The sequence below is a fragment of the Neodiprion fabricii genome, chromosome 6 (genome assembly GCF_021155785.1).
Source record: "Neodiprion fabricii isolate iyNeoFabr1 chromosome 6, iyNeoFabr1.1, whole genome shotgun sequence".
Taxonomy (NCBI): domain Eukaryota; kingdom Metazoa; phylum Arthropoda; class Insecta; order Hymenoptera; family Diprionidae; genus Neodiprion; species Neodiprion fabricii.
In genome coordinates, this window is record NC_060244.1 from 22866922 (window position 1) to 22885173 (window position 18252).

Here is an 18252-nt window from a genome sequence, read left to right on the forward strand (position 1 = left end):
TACGACTCGTTCGCCGCCGTACGTTTATATTTACACGCAGTTTGGTAAATACGAAATTTTATTTTTACCGTCAAATCGGACCGGAAAGAGAGATACGTGATTGCGAAAACCGCCGATAAACACGAGTTGCGATAAAAGGCGAATAAGGATTGTAGGCGGAACTTGAGTATAAAACGGGACACAGCGGTGGCGAGAATTTTTTTTTTTTTAACCGTAAACTGCGAATTCCGTGATTAAGTTACGCCACGTGCGGTATCAAGTCTCTGTCGAGAACCCGTCAAATTTATACACACACATATATCTGCGTGGACAAGTGAAAAATTTGTAAATTTCGCCGGTGTATGCCGTGCATGCGCGAAAACAGTAATCAACGAAAGTGATACGATTATACCGTTTTCTGAGCTGTGCTCAAAATTTTTTTTTCACACTCCATAACACAAAGTTTGTTCATAATCGCAATGATTCGGATCCTGCGTTTCCTAATTAAAATTTCCTCACCAGATCGGGGTCTGTATAAACTTACCACGAACTAAATAAGTTTATCCTCATTTCGGGGGGTCGTGTGTTAGATTTAACTTAATTCTGGATAAAGCTTACTACCCCTGACAAGGAAATTTAATTTTATCTTCAATCAAAACGTACCCCGCTAACCTGTCCTGTGGTATACAGGATTTATACGCACACCTGTATCGTACGTGTTGATGTCGCAGGCTTTCTTGAATTTTCATGGGAATTGATTCTAGGTTTAAGGCAATGTGTTCGTGAGTATAGAAGGGTTGAAATGCGTTATTCACAGCTCTGAGAGTTACAAAGAAATTATTTTCATAAGGGTTAAGGATTGTGTATAAATTAGGTGAGCAGACTTACCAAATCCTCGTCGTTGAGGGTGGCTCGAGGAACGGCTGAAGTAAGTCCCGCGTTTCTCTTCGTCGCTGCCATTGTCTGAGGAATGTTGAAAATTAATTTTCTCACATCGTTTTCGATAAATTCGCGTGCGAATTCAACTATAGTGCCCAAAAATATATAAGTATAGTCGAGTATAACAGTATCTACTTTTAAGACTCGAGGCTAAATACAAGTCGAAGAATATAGTATATAGAAAAGCCATATGTAGTTTCAATTCAGTAATTACTTTATACATATGTATAGTATGATGTATGTACAGACGTTTCGCAATGTGCAAATTTCGGTCGATATAAGTTTACAGAAAATTACAACTATATACATAATGTGTACTTATGCATATATGTGTTTGGCATATCGTATGTACGGAAGTTCCTGTCAAGAGTTTGTGACAAGATCGGTCCAACTTATACGTATAACGTATGTCCAGAGGAAAAGAAAATAAGATAACAGGATTGAAAAGTTTCTATGTAAAATATTTACACGATCCATTTGATCTGATTAAAAATTGGACAGAGAAACACAAACACAGCTCAGCAACGGAAATTTCCGTAGCTGCGCGTCAGTTATGTTTGCAATAACAAATGCTCAGAAGAAGTAGGTCTGGTCGAATTTCGAATCTACGGTGCACAGTTTGAATTTCACTAGAATTAAATGTAAAAATAAAAAGAAGAAATGGCAAATAACGAAAAAAGTACCGGAGTATAAAATATTGCGGTTGCACAGCGATACTTGCATAATATGCGAATCGGCGAATCGTTATACAGCGGTAATAAGAAATGAACGTGTTTAAAAACTTGCATCCCTTTTTTTTCTTAATCCAAGCCGAAATACGTACGTGAATATGTGGTGAACCTAGCTTTGCGATTGTTAATGTAAAACTCGAATATGATTGCCAAATTATTTTTGAGATCGGATGAAGCGAGCGCGTTATTAAAAATGAATTCTGTTACATATGTAGAAATAAGATGACGAGATAAAGCAACGTGTCGCTTCGTGCTGTAGCCAACGGGCTTTCAATGCTATAGCCACATAATAACAATTGCATTACATATACCTAAGAGTATTTACGATATATATGTATATATACCTACACAGGGTGAAAATATATGTATTATATATACCTATGCATGAAATAATACATATATTACAAGAGAAGTGTGGGTGAAACGAATGATTGTAAAAAAAAAAAGATATTACATCGCTGTTCGATTATAATCTGTTATGTGTCGTACAGCGTATATGAAACACGTTCGCGCCATTTCCCGGTCAAAAGCTGATCGCCCTTGTTGACTCTGATCCGTAATAAAATATTCCACGCAATTCGTCATACATCTGCCGATGATTATTTTACGGATCAATTGATAGGATGCGAGGCGTAGCGATGTCCGGGAGAATATGGCGTGCTGAGTGGTAGTTGAAAAAATTTCCATACGCATATGTATGAGTAGCAGTCGTGTCGTTGTTCCAAATTGAGTGTCTCCTCTGTTCATCGATATGAATCTACGAAGCGTCAACATCGGCTATATGCCTAATAGTGAGAAATTCTACATCGATACGTAATATCTATATGCATATGTGTAAGCATAGGAACGAAACGATAGATCGATAGTACAAAGGTTTCTAACAATAAGGTAAAAATCTAGACCAATTAGGCATGCCGTGACTCGCAGCGCGAGCAGAGCCTCGAGCCTCGAGATTTCAATTAAGATCTTGCCCGACGTATGTATAGTTGTGAGTGTGCCTATGCATCTACACACGCCTACCTATGCATAGCTATGTCACATACTGGATGTATTCCTCGAAAGTGCTCTACTTGGCATTCTTTGCAGGCCTTGACTCGACCTGCAACTTACACCACTTTTGTCCCAAGCACCCGGGAAGTTGGGCTTCAAAAATCCCCGGCATAATACCGCGTCGTTCCGTCTAACTACCAGAGATAATTGCTATTTATTCGTCTTCGATTCGATCGAAAATCTGCAGGTGAGGAGATCGACACATATTCTCTATTCATATACCTACTAGTATAAGTTGTGTAAAGATAGCAGCTAGTTTGGCGTTAAATGGCGGAAAGATAAAAGCAGCGATTTGGCACACCTGTAGCCAATGAATTTTATTTTGTGCAAGGATCGGACACTGCGAAAAATTACTCGTGCAAAGTTCGTAACCGGAGATGAACAGAGTTCGCCGCCTCATCGTCAATTACGAATCAAAGATCGTGACGATTTCTTGTCGTACTTTTAACCTCGGCTTTCTCTTATTTTTATGTTTTTTATTTTTTCTTGCTACTTGCACTCAAGTACTGATCGCGCGTTGCTATCCTTGCGAAAAATAAAATACCTTGCTTACGGTATTGATTTATTCTCGGTGGAGTCGTGCGGCCCTGACTTATACAATATGTATATACATCATACGTGGACAAGTATACATAAAAAATTCATGCTGTTTGATGTATTGGATACGCGTAGAAAAGCAAAGTAGCAAATACATGTAAGCAAAATTATCTCATCGATGAGAATTATGATACATTTTGCGCGAAAGAAATTGAACGATGAGCGAACAGTTTGGAAAAACGATAACGACGTCGTTTCGAACGATTCATTGCTATCGAAATTATTCACAAACCGTCGTCTAATCACTTGAATTAATAATACAGCATTCTCGGGGCGGTTTCTTGCTGTACAAACTGCGATAAATTATGCCGAGCACGTTGTACGAATGATGAATTGGCATCTTGCAGTTACAGTTCGGCTAAGTTTAGTCCCGTATACAATTGGCACTCATGCATATAAATCGTGTATATGTGCATACATATTTATATGTGATTGTATAGATCAAGTTTTGTGTGCGGTAGTAATTTCAGACATTTGCCCACATGCGACGAAAGTTTTTGCAAACATTCCATAATTTCGTCACGCCAAGTGCGAAACGAGAAAAAACGCCCTTGAAGGTGGAAAAATAAAACTTGAACCATGACTGCAAGGTGCGTTGGGAAATTTACGACGTAGTTTTAATATCATATATGTATAAGTATACGCATTCAATGCAATCTACGGATATGTTGTTAATGCAACGGAAAGCCCCGTTCGTTGAGCATGCAGCAATACCCCAACAATAACTCATGCGTATATTAATTTTGGTAAGGACTCATTGATTTTGTACCTTCAAGACCTGGAGGTAGAGTTTTGAATTTGAGAGGTCAGTGAGTGGTTCAGGTGTGTTGGAGAGAGTACAACGGTCGCCACAGAGAACAAACAAGAATAGTAATTATGTGCTGATGAGTTTGTTTCTTTCTCCATGGACGTTACAGATATGCCGTAGATACATACATCAATAGGCCCACATCTGTATCCGTATATTCATGTATGTATATACGCGATTTTAAAGAACTACAGAAGTACAAAGTTACAAAATTACGGTACATGAAAAAACTTGGATAGAAAAAAAAAAAAAAAAAAAAAAAAAAATGAAATTACCTCTTCCACGGTATGGCTGATGGAAATAATCGATGTTCGTTAGGTTTCAATTTTTCACCGCGATAAAAATTTGCGAAACTTGTTGTTATGCGGCATCTATCAGCAGAATAGCGATAATTTTTCCAGCCAAACCGAGGTGATGTGAATATTCATTTTTTTTCTTTGATTCTGGCAACAGTGAAATGCTTACGGGAGAAGGTTTGTTCCACGCGGATATACAAACACTCAGAAAAGAGGAAAAAAAAAAAAAAACAATTATTGTTTTCCTGGAAGGATTAATTAGTTGGCGATGATACCGTGATTATGGGGATTAAAACGGAAGCGCGGGGAATTTGGATGAGAAGAGGACCGGGGGAGTATAATATGAAAATTGCGATAATACGTTTAAAATGATGCGTCTCGAATTTACGCGCGAGAATACGAGGAATCGAACTGATCTATTGCATGTACTGTGATGCAGGGGTCAATTGACGTGTTGAAAAATCCAACGGAAGCAACTAATACCAGACATGGGGGGATGAATTAAAACTCGGAAACGAGAACAGTGATAAATCTTCGATGAATGCACGTCTGCAGTTGAACATCGAACACTGCTCCGTGCAGGGGAAAAAAATTGACTCGATGATAGCTGCGGGTGCAGTTAATGGTTCGCTAAACTGGAAGTAGAGAGGTTCTATTTGGCGCAGATAAGCACTACTTTCGTTTAATTGGCTGGTATACCGTAAAAGCCGCGATTACAAATACATAGGTTATTCAATCAACGATTTAGCGAATCGGTGTCTCGTCTACTCGCAATTAGGGTGTTTACCACTTCAACTGGTACGCATGTACGTACCTCTTCTCTCAATTTCCAGTCTCCGTGTTTATCACTAGTGAAGACAATGTTCCGCTATTGGAAATAAAACTCGTTCATAAACTGCCCTAGGAGATGCGTTAATTATCCGATCCCGGTCTATGCGGTGATTGTGTTAAGTCGAAATGTGGTGAAATTTTCAAAAAAATAGGCACCGGGAAACTTAATTATCGGTGAGTGGTTCAATGGAACATGAATGTATGTGAATAACAAACAATTAGACAGTCACCGTTTCGACAATTGACACTCAACATTTACGGGACGCGTGATCAATGCCTACGGCGAAAAAGCGTGGTTCGAAATTGCAAGAAAGTCTCTGACTCTGAGCATTGTGACTTTTGTTCCAAAATCTTTGACACGCGTTACTCTCTCTTGCAATTTTCCACCCGCTTGATCGACGAGAATTAAATCGTCAGAAAGGATCGAGTACCGCGACCCAGGGAAAACCAACAGCCACGTTGGTCACATTTTGCATGTTTTTTTTTTTTTTAACTCGTCTCGTCTCGTGGGAAAATATTTGAACAATATTTGAACGGTTGAGGATCAAGGACGTCGAAACGAAAGCATCTCCCGTTGAACGTTGACGTATAGGCGTAGCGAGAGGGATAATTTGGGGTGAGGAAAAATGGATTGTAAAGGGTGCGACGATACACTGAAACGTAGAACACACATTAAATATAGGGAAATACGAATGTAGTTTGTCGAAACATTTGGAAAAAATTGTTAACAAAGAAATCGGCAAGCTGTTATACTGTTCGCGTAAGTACGAAGGAGACAAGTTTCGAGGCACTCGAACATATTGAGCGGTGCACAGATAGATTATACGTGAGTGTAAAAACAGAGCTTGACAAATGTTTCGAGAAAACGGGACACACAACATTTAGAAATTTGACGGTTAGATTAGCGAATACGCGTATACCGTTGTTACCGAGGGTAATTTCAGCAGTTTACGGAATTCACCTGGGCACGCCATTTGGCTTACCCACTTCGCTGTTCGTGTACATTTCGACAAAGACTTAATGAAATGATCGTCATTTGGTATGCAGATTCCAGACACACAGGGGACCGGTTATACACGTGAATGCATAACAATATACGGTTCTTGCAGGTATAATTTCAAGACGGACGGCTAGTCCAGGCCGGTGGCTAATTGCTGTTTCAGACAAGGCGTAATTGGACGTTACCACAATCAGCCGAGAAGCGCATCCGTGGAAGAAAATCCATGATATTAAAACGCGATGCTGATGCAAGGAAATTATTCCCAACGACCTTTTTGGCAATGTCAAAAGCCGGAACAGCATACCTGTTCGGCTCGTTTGCTTCCACGCGACTCCGACTGTCAGAAACGATTCGATGATATCCGGGATAATCGAGGCCGGTAAAAGGAAAGTGTATTATCCAAAATTGCGGAGCTAGCTGTGGCACAGGACCTTACACGAGATTCCCGCTAATGATTGAAAAAGGGGCTTGAAAATCCCATTTAGCCTTGGAAGGAAAGAGCCATTTTCTGCGCGCGAAGGGGGCTTAGTCGCATTGCCCTTAACGCCCTTGGAAACCCTTGGCCTGGAGCAAACCGTCATCTTGTCAGGGAAGTGGGAGTATCGTGCTGCAATAACCAAGGGAGTGAAGATCACGGTGAGGTAGCCGTAAAACTTTTTTTTCCTCGAACGACATCAACGTAAGCCCGACGATCAGGCTCGCGATAATAATCAGCGGGTTCTTAGGGACCTTTGAAGATCCGTGTTGTACACGTGCAGGAAAGTTGTCGAATTGTCCGATTCGACCATCCAGATATTCCGGATCGCCGATCAAACCCGAAGCCTTGAATCGAGAGTGAAAAATGAAACGAGCAAATATAAAGTGTAAAAAGAATCAAAAAAACGGGGGGAAAAAAAAATCGGATCGGTAATTCACTGCCCTTGGGTATCGACACGAGACCTGTGGTTATTCGAAACAGTAATTTATCGTCTCCAATAGCACAGAGAGAATATTGGCGAGTAGTTGATGGTTAAGCGAGAGTATGAAACGGAGGGATCGAGGGGCTGGAAATAGAGAGGAATGGAAAGGTGCTGAGATGAAAGAAGGAGAGAGAGAGAGAGATATAGAAAGAGTGAGAGAGAGATGCAGAGATATGGACGGAAAGAGAGAGAGAGAGGGAAAGTGGGCTGCCGGAGTATGTCGGGATGACGGATAAAACGGAAGTGACGGAGAAAGATAGACAGATCGATAGGTAGATAGATGAATGAACAGGAGGAGGAGCGAGCAAATTACGTACCAGCTCAGAGACCAGGGGTATCGACTTGCGACGTGGCCGAATGTCCGGCATGCTGTCGATGTTGCTGTAGAATGGGTTATCTCCAGGATGGCTGGAAGCAAATGTGATTATTTCCTTATTATTACCTGGCACTCGGAAGCTTCAATTTTCTATGTGTAGTGTGTTCATACATGCATATATATATATATACGCGCGTGTAGTGCTGACGCAAACACGCCCCTTTGAAACACCCTTGTAGTAGACTAACTCGAAAATCAATCAATTGCCACCGACTCCGAGTCGGCCACGTCACTCACCCACTGCTACCCGAGTCTCTTACAGTACTCTATTCGTTTCATCCCTGCGTTAAACTTATCACGGCACGTAGGGGCAATTATTTTCAGCTGCATATAGGCTGGGGTTCGTTTTGACTTGGAGGTATAAGAAGAGAAGAAATGATTCGATTAACGTATTACTTAAGTTCGAAGCCATCGTGGATATCTTTTTCTTTCGTTAAGGGTCACCGGAAGTGACTTTTGAAGTCACAAGAATCTCACGATTTGTCTGTTTATCAGCAAAATTTTGATCGATTTGAAAAACTCCAAACTCGGGGTACCTATTTGAATATCACTTTTTACTCTCATCGGGAGTATAAATTTCAATATGATATGAGTGTAAATTTGTGGACAATTATTACAAAAATGTCATCAAGTGTTTTGATCGTGGATTCGTAAAGGGGGAAAAAAAAATTCACGGAAGGTTTGACGTAGGGTTTCAACATAGCGTCAGACTGAGAAACGAGCCGTTAATCATATCTTGTACACGGGATTAAAAGCGCACCCATCAAAATTAGGTCAAATAATAATTCAACCTAATTGTAAGGGTGTAAAGAGGTGACTGGCATGAAAACTCTTCCAAGTTTTTAATATGAAAACGAAGTCGGCGATTAATCATTCGGCGAGCTTTTTTCAAAAAGTACGAGCCAGAACCGGGCGACGCACGCACGGTCCGATGGCATGCGAAACGGGAATAAATTTCGCCCGGTTACGCCAAGACGGTTACCAACCGAATTGCGTTATTTCCCGTGTATACACGCACACTTGTATATATCGGCGGTAGTCAAAGTAGGCGCGTCGTGAATTCCCGTCGAGATAGTCGCGGGTGTGTACGAGCAAGAAAAGCCTGCATTCAGAGAAGACGCGAATTACTTGCTTTGTATTCCCGACCCAGCATTCGGACAGAAGCTAACTGGTAACTCGCGACGTTCCAGATATCCTTAGAAGATAGCCTGGTCTCGGTTGGCGCCTGGAAATGGCCCTCAAGACTCGCTGATGTCTCAACCGAGGGACCGAATTTACCTTTGTCTTATCGTTAATTTCGATTGCTCGGTTCCTCGGGGTTATGGCCGGTATTGTGGAATCTGGGTTACCACCTAGCGCCTCGGATACGCCCACCTATAATCTGCATTCGCGTTGTCCCACTTTCGTATCACGTGAACCACGTTGGGTATATTCCGCATGATTTATTCGCTTGCCGTCTCTCGAATCGCAACCGTGCAATTACACGAATTAACAATGAAAAAACGAAAAGAAACTCCGACCAAGCCTGATAAGTGTCAACGCCGGGTATCCCCAGGCTTCGATTATATTTCAGAGTCCGTACGAAGCCTTGAGGCCCACGGTTAATCCCAGTTTAGTCAGAAATGTGTTTAAAACCGAGGGTGGAGAGCTTATTTGTGTTTGACTGAACAAAAACGTTCAGTCCGGCCCGAAGCTAACGTTCAATTTTCTGCGAGCCAAATAAACGACTGGGATTTTTGTGCCTCGCGATTCTACCGATTAAAACGTCAGTTAAAACGAGCTGGAAATTAATTTTCTCCAGCGATGTTCCGCCTTTCTTTGTCCGTTCGCTCTTCGTAACCACTAAATGTAAAAACGTGGAATTCGAAACTGCTAATCGGCTCTAAAAAGCGTTACGGTGTACGTAACTTACCCATTGCTGCGTCCGCTTGCGTCACCTCCGGGTCCGCTGCCGTTCTAACAAACAAAAAACAATTTTATTAAAACAGGCTAACAACAATAAATAATAATGATGAGGGTAGGGGAAGGGGAAACTTCGTCGTGTGAATAACAATAATGATAATGACAATAATAATTATAATAGTAATCATAATTCACAGTCTTATTAGAAACATGCGGCCACAGAAAAGCTGCGGTACAGTAGCGTGGGCATAATACCTAATACAATTGCCGACTAACTTTGATAACTTTGTTAATTCTCACAAAGCTCTGCGCTTTCTCTTCTACGCGTGTTAAACACGAATTTTACTTACTTTACTTACTTTCATCTACGTAGGTATGCAAAACGGCAAGAGTAAGCAATTGTAAGTCCGCGTTTGTCGATCTTAAGCCACCCGAAAGATTACCGAGTGGAAAATTCCCGGTCCAAATCATCACGCAACTGACTTCCCTTTCCGCTGAATGCAAGTCAAAACGGGTGCCAGTCCGTCAGCGAAACGCTAAAAAATACTACGTACTCGGCAATTGAGCGGGTTGATAGATACTCCATTACGTTACAGGGAAGGCGAATTGACGTCGAATGACAACCGAGTTGACAACGCTAAAATCAAAATGTAATACTCCGTGGTGATCGTAAGAACTTGAACCAATACCGATTAACTACAGAGGTATACCCGAAACGCATTTGACAAACAAAAAGTTACATTTTGAAATATAGACAATTAAATCGACGCCGAATGCGCGGTCTTGATATTACACGCTAGAAGTGACGTAAAAACTTCGTACTCTACGAGCGAGCCGTTACGCGGGACTATTAATATTAGCCCGTAAACGGTGAGAGGATGTATCCAATTCACTTTTTGCAATAGACGGATATAACTTGGAAATCGGGTTGACGATTGTATCGAGTCGGTTGGACCGTGCCAAAAACCCGAATCTGCAAATTTGGCCGTTTTGCTTTACGCAGATGTACCGTAATGTCACGGAGATAATTATAGCGCGGAATACATGATAGTTTGGTTAATTCTGTGGCCGCATAAGCACAATGTTTTGCCACATACAGTTTTACGCAATTAATATAAATATATAGGTACCGGGCGATTTCCACTGGCAGCGACCTGCTGAGTTGCGATAAAATTTTTGAAATTATTATCCAGTAATTATGCAGGTTGGAAATTCGCCTCGAGTACCTAGCTGCATGTAATCGTTCGTTTGGCTTTCGCGAGGCTCGAGGAGCGAGATTCGAGGATGATCGTTGACCAGATCGAACGGGGGACTCGACTCTTCTTCGAACATTGGATCATTCATTAGCCGCGAAGAACTAATTTCGGGAACTCCGAATCTCGCCGCTCTTATCTGGCGAAGCAAAGGGTACAGTTCAACAGTACAATATAAATATATGCTTAATACGTATAGTAGAATCTTTGTCGTTGATATATAATAGATAAACTTATAGACAGCGTAACAAGTGTTATAGAATTAGTTCCCATGCACGGGTATTTTCGTGAGTGAAAAACAGTCTCGTGGCAGAATATAACATTTTTCGGCGAAATTCTTGCGAAATTTTCAATATTCTTGCTGGAAGAACGTCTTTCGATGTATTTTTATACTCGTAATACCAGTTTGTGGGCTGATCCAAAAACGACTTTCTCGAAGAAGATCCGCGAGTCAGTTAAGTTCACGGGAATCATCCATACCTTTATGTTCATTTTTCTGCGTATTTGCAACGACGCGATGATAGGCATTTCTATTCTTGTTAGAAATTCACGCCGTGACACGGTTCCTTTTTTTTCGTCAGAAATCTGTGCGACAATTGAGCAACTTGACAAAAAAACGAAATTTCACGACACATTTATAGGCTCTGTGGGATTGATCCCTGCGAAATGAACTGGCTACTTGGCGGTTATGCGTTGAACGTTTTGCGAGTCTTCTTGGATCGAGACGATTTAGAAATTGAGGAAGAGTAAATAAACGTTTTTAGCTTTGCTTCTTTTACAATTAATACACGTCTGACAAGCAACATTTACAACGAAATTGGTTCATTTATCAGTTAGGCCTTATTAACATTCTACATTCACGGTATTAATATTGCAAGCCTGAACATTCTAATGCATATGATGTTCTATCTTCTATACCAAGCCATTAACTTATTCGATCGATGATTTTAATGATATGACATCTAGTGTGGTACAATGTTAGTGATATGGAGAGATGATATAGGTATACCGCTGATTCTTATCGAGGCCCAAAGCAAGTGAAAGGATCCTGTCACGTGCAACTGTAACTTTTACGCCGTGAAATTACAGAACTACGTATAGGACATAGCGTATAATTTACGAGAAAAGAATCGCCACGTTTACGCTTGTATCGTTGGACCGCAGTGTGAAATTTCAGAATCATCGAATCTGCGAACCACACAGCGGTGTATAAAAATATTCCCGATAGAATTTGATTTCGAACTTGCGAATACATCCTCAAGTTTTGCGTTAACTGGCTTAAAAATTTTATTCAGATTCAGAGGAGCGAAAAACTTTTTCTCCGCTACTTTGATTACATTTACGCTGCATGTAATAGGCACGTGCGTTTACCACAAGCCGTGAACTTCGTGATGTGTTAATTGACTTTGCAACCGGCAGTTTTTTTTCGTATCAAAACGTGACATGTCAAATATGTTGGGAAAATTTTACTGTCATAAAGTTCAACAGACGTTGGATAACAATTTCTACGTCGTTCCAATTTAATTTCAATTCGTACAATATCCGCGATTTCCATCCATGCGTAATGCATAACGTAAGCTCTGTACGACAAACTTTGAAATTCAAACTCGGTAAACGGAAAGCTAAAGAGGTAGTAGGTGAGCATGGCTGGTACGCCCGTGTGTATATTTCCAAGGGAAATTAGCAGCTCTTTGTTGCTACAAATTGATGACGAAAGTTTTCCCATCAGCTTCTTACGCTTGACATCTTTGCTACCTTCACGGCGCTGTCTTTTCGTAACAATAAGAGGGGTGGATGTAAACCCTGTTTACACACGCGGGAGTACACGCACCTTATATCGGGTACCATGAATAAGCATGTAGACCAACGTACGTGAGCAAACAAACGGGAGTAACGCTCCCTGAGCAGTCAAGCTGTTTAATTGATTTATTCGAAACTAGCACGGAAACGAATGTCATTGAATGCCCCCACAGTCGTACATCGCCAGGAATCGCTTCCGAGTGGCGATGTGCGGAATTCGGTGATTTATCGGCACTTCGGTTCAACGGCTTGTATTCATTTACTTGCGCATCCATTCACTGACCTCGAGCCTCGGGAGAAAGAGATAAAAATATGTTCTTAATTTGTTTTTTTATTCTTTCCTCCTATTTTTATATGCATATATGTATATATATACGTAAGATATATTTATATATTATATACCCGTATACAGAAATATACACGATAGAAGAATTACAACGGCCTACGAAGTTTTGCCTTTGCAGAGGTCGCGTGTGCGTTTCCGCCTGCGTGCATTGTATGATATGTTAATGCCTGACCCATGTACACATGTACGTATATGGGTGTGTGTGTGTGTGTGTGTGTGTGTGTAACGATAACCTAGTTTGTGAGTGTGTGCAGTGTCACATACGCGCGTCGTGTATGTTGGATATAATTACGCTCTACACCAGCTCGGCTGTAAATCCCGTTGTCGTGATTAATCTCACGCCAACATTTATATGTTACACCTATATACCTATGTGGATGCAGATATATTGTGCGCAAAAAGCTTTTTCTTACAGTTTCGTGGAATTTATTTTACTGGTTCCGGGGAGGGAGGGGACGCTCATATAGGGTACCTGCATTCAGTGCCTGCATGAGTCTTTGAATCTATTTGGGGAACTTGCGACACGCGGAATCGCATGAAAGGCTGCCAAGCCTTGCAGGCACGCAGTTTCAGGTCTGAATTCAACACGGCAATTGTATATTAACGAGATGCCGGCTCGGGATACGCGGTCGGATTTTAATGAGGAGCAGATTATTCAGAAGATAGATTAATTAAGCTTCTTATACTGGCTTTCGGCGGCAAAGGAGTTTTCGGAAAAGTATCACGATTAAAGCTCTGTCGCGTTCAAAGCTGCAGAGGCTGCACGTCCAAGGCTCGGGCTTCAAGTTCCGCTCCGGAACCCGACTTCGAATTAATAGGTCGACAGCGACGTGCTCGGCGTATAGCGAATTCTGAAACGCGAAACATGGGATAGGAAACGTCGGAACTTGGCCAGCTGCAAGTGGAGCGGGAACAGCGAGGGGCAGATTCGGGACTGGCAAACTTTCCTTGCACGATCTCTCAAACAACCCCGAGAGAGGTGACGAGGAGGGTGAAAAGAAATTGAGGGAAAGAAGGGAGGCTAAAATGGAAACCGGCCGAAGGACCTTTCCCTGCAAGTTTCGCTACGCTTCACTTTCCATTTCCATTCCTGTTCGCACCGCCTCCGGTGTTCTTTGGCTGATTTTTTCTTCCTTCTCTTTTATTTTTATTATTACTTTATTTCGCTTGCCATTTATTTATTTTTATCTCCCTGTATTACCTTCTAGCTTTACCTAGACCGTCGCAATGTGTTGCTACATGTTTCCTTCTCACACCGTGTATACGTACTTCCTGAATTTTTAGTTTTACCAATATTTGTATATATACTAGGTGTGTATGTGTAGCGAGGCGGAATATCGATTCACCGAGTACCTATGTATTTTTCACTCAGACGGGTGGCCCGAGAGACGCGGGTATCAAAGAATTGAGTCGCGGGTCTTAGGATGCACGAACTTTTTAATTGCTACATAAAAATGGCTTAATTAGTGCGGTTTCCTTCTTGGCTGTAGTAATTTAAAAATTTTCACAAAATTTTCGTGAGTCTCAGCCGCTGGAGCAGCGTTAGAGCGTATAACCTGACCTGCACTTTCCTGCTACAATGAGATTACCAATTATTTTACTCGACGTATCATTTTCGAATTTAATTACCTGACTAATTTGTGAATCTCATTTCTTCGGGTCATTACTCAAATTTTCAAATAGTACAAGTACCGGGCTTATCTGGTCATTCTTTGAATCGCAACGCTCACGAGGATCGAGAGAAAGGATCTGAGAACGGAATAAAAAACGGAAGAAATCAGGAAGCCGCCCGCAATCCCAAACTCTGACAGATCTGTCACTTTTTATCGGTAAATCCGTGTGGAGAATTACCATCAGAGGAGGACTTATCGAGAATTTTGACAGGTTAACGGCCGTAAGGGTATTTGGAAGGATGTTTCGCTATTTCAACGCAGTACGATTGGAGCGACGTGTGGATTTCATTCGCGTGGATTATTTATGCATATAGGCACGGCATTTTGAAACAAGAGTCGGGTGAATCTTTACTCAATACATTTGTACGAGAAGATAATACACCGTTGTACGTATAATACATTTTATATTATGTGTATATGCATAATGTATGATATATTACGATGAAATGTATTCCTATATGTACCTATAATATACTACAATAATATTATATATAATAATATTCTCACATGTAATTGTTTCATTGATTATAGAAATTCATGTAAAATTCAAAACGCGAGACTACCGTCTATATAATTAAGTAAGTTATTAATTGACACAGAGACGCTGCTACTTACACTTTGTTCGATAAGAAAGAGTGACAACTCGATTATGATATAATGAACGGTGAATTTGTAAATGTTCAAGGAAAACGAAAAATTCATTATAATCTTATGCACGCATATTATATACCGCGTACTATATTGTAGTCGAAAACTATATGCCGTAACAATATAATTGTAACACATGAAGTCATTGTTACGTTATAGGCGTGTTAGTTATCTTTTGTATAAAAGTGTGAAATTGTTGGTCTCCTAGTTCACCAAAGCTTATTGAAAATTTTTTTTTGTTTTTGTTTAATTTCTTTTAGGCGGTGGTGGAGCGATTTCAACCCATCGTATTTGTCAAAATCATTTCTACTGAAATTCAACCGAATCCCGTTAGTTACGCTTCTTCAGATGCAGGGCAATTCCTGATGATAAACGTACGTTTGTCACATGGCAGAATATCGGATTATTACAGCACCGTTAAAGACAGTAAAGTGGAAGATATCAAAATCAGAACGCCTAACTGAAATGTTTTCAATTTTATCGCGGCATTATTTCAACACCACGATTTGCCAATGAGTTCATATTCGCAATATTTCTGCGCGTCCTTTTGTCCAGTTTCTTTTTCGCGTGCAGGACTATTGTTAGCGCAATTGATGTGTATTACCTTGTTAACGGTAATTATTACTAAGTATTAACGTCCCCATCGCCCCAACCACCTCCACCCGCCTGACAAACTTTGCAAAATAGAAAATTATCAGAGTGATGATTTTCCAATAGCTACTCGACTGGTCGTGATAATAGTGTAATGACAATGCGTGGTAATAATAATAACGATAACAATAATACTGGTAAGATAATCACTTGGTTCTGGCGTAACGTAGAAAAAAAAACAACCTAAAAAATAAAAAAGGTTAAACGAATAAACATCTAACGAATCATAAAAACCTACGACAGCCACGAAATACTGCTAAGGGTTTAATTTCGAAGTATTCAATATAACGAAGATAATTACCTAATTAACGGCTAGTTAGCTTTACCCATTTTCAAATATCGCGAATAATCTCCTTGTTTGTGCAGGGATGCATGTGAAGCCGTGTTGTACCGACTATGACTCGCGTGTTTGAGCACATGAAAATGATATATATCGAGGTACGTCTGCGTACGTGACTCAGGGGGGCGCGACGTTAAAGTCCTGAATTCAAAGCTGCGCTCAAGACGAGTTTGCGTTGTTACTGGTAGTATAAATGGCGTACGGAGAGTGACGGAGCTTATACGCGAAATGCTGATTAAACATACGGAATGTATACATTGTATACACATCTATAATGTATACGTATATATGTGTATGTATATGTATTTACCTACGCGTATACTTATCGTCTACTTATGCCTGCATACTCGTTTTTCCTGTGAACCTATAACACCAAGTACAAGAGAGTATGCACGATTCCTATATATTGTGCCAGTCTAGAGCAAGTCTTTAGATACGGAAGCATGTATTTTCTTTACCTTCTTAAACACCAAATGATATATGAAATGCGGCGGGAAGTGCTCGCACGGCATCAAGATGCTTGCTAGGAAATAACCGTACGATATATGCGGTACGAGCCGACAGTTTCAACGTGGAAACTCAACCGTCAAGATTAACGTCAAACGCTATTCGTCCCTGCGCGTGGCGGGAGCTCGTTTACAGCGGGCAAAAAACGATTTCGAATTCCGTCAGATGCGAACGACGAGGGAAGCCGAGGGTCGCCCAAAGGCACGGTAGTTGTCGTCTTTTCAAACGTGCGGCTCAAATTTCCGGTTACAATGTTATAGGGTCCGGCAGTTTTTGCTAGATCGGGGGCTGGTTCACGCCACGCGTACGCAAACTCACCCTGATTTTCTGACATTTTTTACAAAGAAATTCGAATAATCACATTCTGCAAGTTATCGGTGAAAGTGCGAAGGATATTTAGGTATCCTTATACTGGACTCGGCCTTCATGAAAGTGGCAATGACAAGAAGATGACTGATTGTGAGTACGCTTTTGACAATGGCCAATCAATCGAGCTACACACTCGTATACGCGATAACTGTAATCTATTCGATTGCAAATACAATTTGGCCTGATTACATTTGTACGAGAATGAATAGTCAAATTTTGAAGCCCCCCGTGGGCTGTCAAATTGAACTAGAGTAAAAATAGTCGTTATATCGGAATTAGGTGAGCAGCCGCATTGCGTACAAACATGTTTCATCGACAAGCCTCACGTATTTCCCGTAGCAATAAGATCGATTCGATAAAATTTACCCGACACCGGGGTACGGATGTCGTGACAATAAATATTCCCACACGTGTGTCTGAATACATTTATGGTGGACAGAAACACACCGTACGGTTATTTTCAACAAGCTTTCGCATTTGAAATTGTGCGTAAAGAGTGCAGTGAATAGGATTGAATGGTGTTACGAATGATTCGATGTGCGTGAAAATGTATATGATGCATCAATCGCAGGTGCAAAAATCAGCGGTGTGTAACCTTGGAACTAATTCTTGCACCTGCTTTCGAAGATGTCCGTCTCAAAGCATTACAGACACGGTACAGACACCGTCTACTTACACTTACGATTAAACTACAGCCATGATATCGTTCCTACGATTATATATGTATGTATATATTTTTTACTACAGTTATTAATAACCTATTTTACTACGTGCACTCAGTGTTCGTTATCGGCTGGGTGGATTGATAGTTCGTGTTCAGGTTCTTAAAGATATTGCTTTGCAAAACGTTGATGGTGCTTCTTTGAATTGACTAGTTAATATTTATTTATCATGTATCAGTTCATAGGGAGGATGGGTGTACGCAGTGTTGAATTACGCTCGACATGACAAACTCAGCGTGCACGAGGAGAGATAAAGAACACAAACTCGGCGTACATTATCCGCACACACGTGTAACATCCACGATTAATTGATAAATAAGGTATTGACTTGTTTTCGTTCATCTCGCTATCCAGGATAGCTCCTTATCACCTCTGTTATCATTTGATTACCGCACCTAGGGTCGAGCGGCTGTAAGGTACATTCGCGATTCGCCGGGCAATGACTACGGGATCATTCAAAACTAGCCTTGAACGC

The 18252-nt window shown here is 40.9% G+C and overlaps 1 protein-coding gene across 6 annotated transcripts in view; it reads right to left on the minus strand.

Moving 5' to 3' along the window:
* Positions 1-18252, minus strand: part of LOC124185656 — a 97490-nt gene that overhangs the window by 34727 nt on the left and 44511 nt on the right. For 3 of the 6 annotated variants that reach the window (XM_046576618.1, XM_046576616.1, XM_046576617.1), the window contains exons 3-7: positions 9479-9522; positions 7508-7598; positions 5215-5268; positions 4066-4074; positions 868-942 (exon numbers count right to left, since the gene is read on the minus strand). In XM_046576618.1, the coding sequence (XP_046432574.1) occupies positions 868-942; positions 4066-4074; positions 5215-5268; positions 7508-7598; positions 9479-9522 (273 nt within the window). The remainder of the gene's footprint in view (positions 1-867; positions 943-4065; positions 4075-5214; positions 5269-7507; positions 7599-9478; positions 9523-18252) is intronic. The other 3 variants (XM_046576620.1, XM_046576619.1, XM_046576621.1) reach the window with 2 other exon arrangements.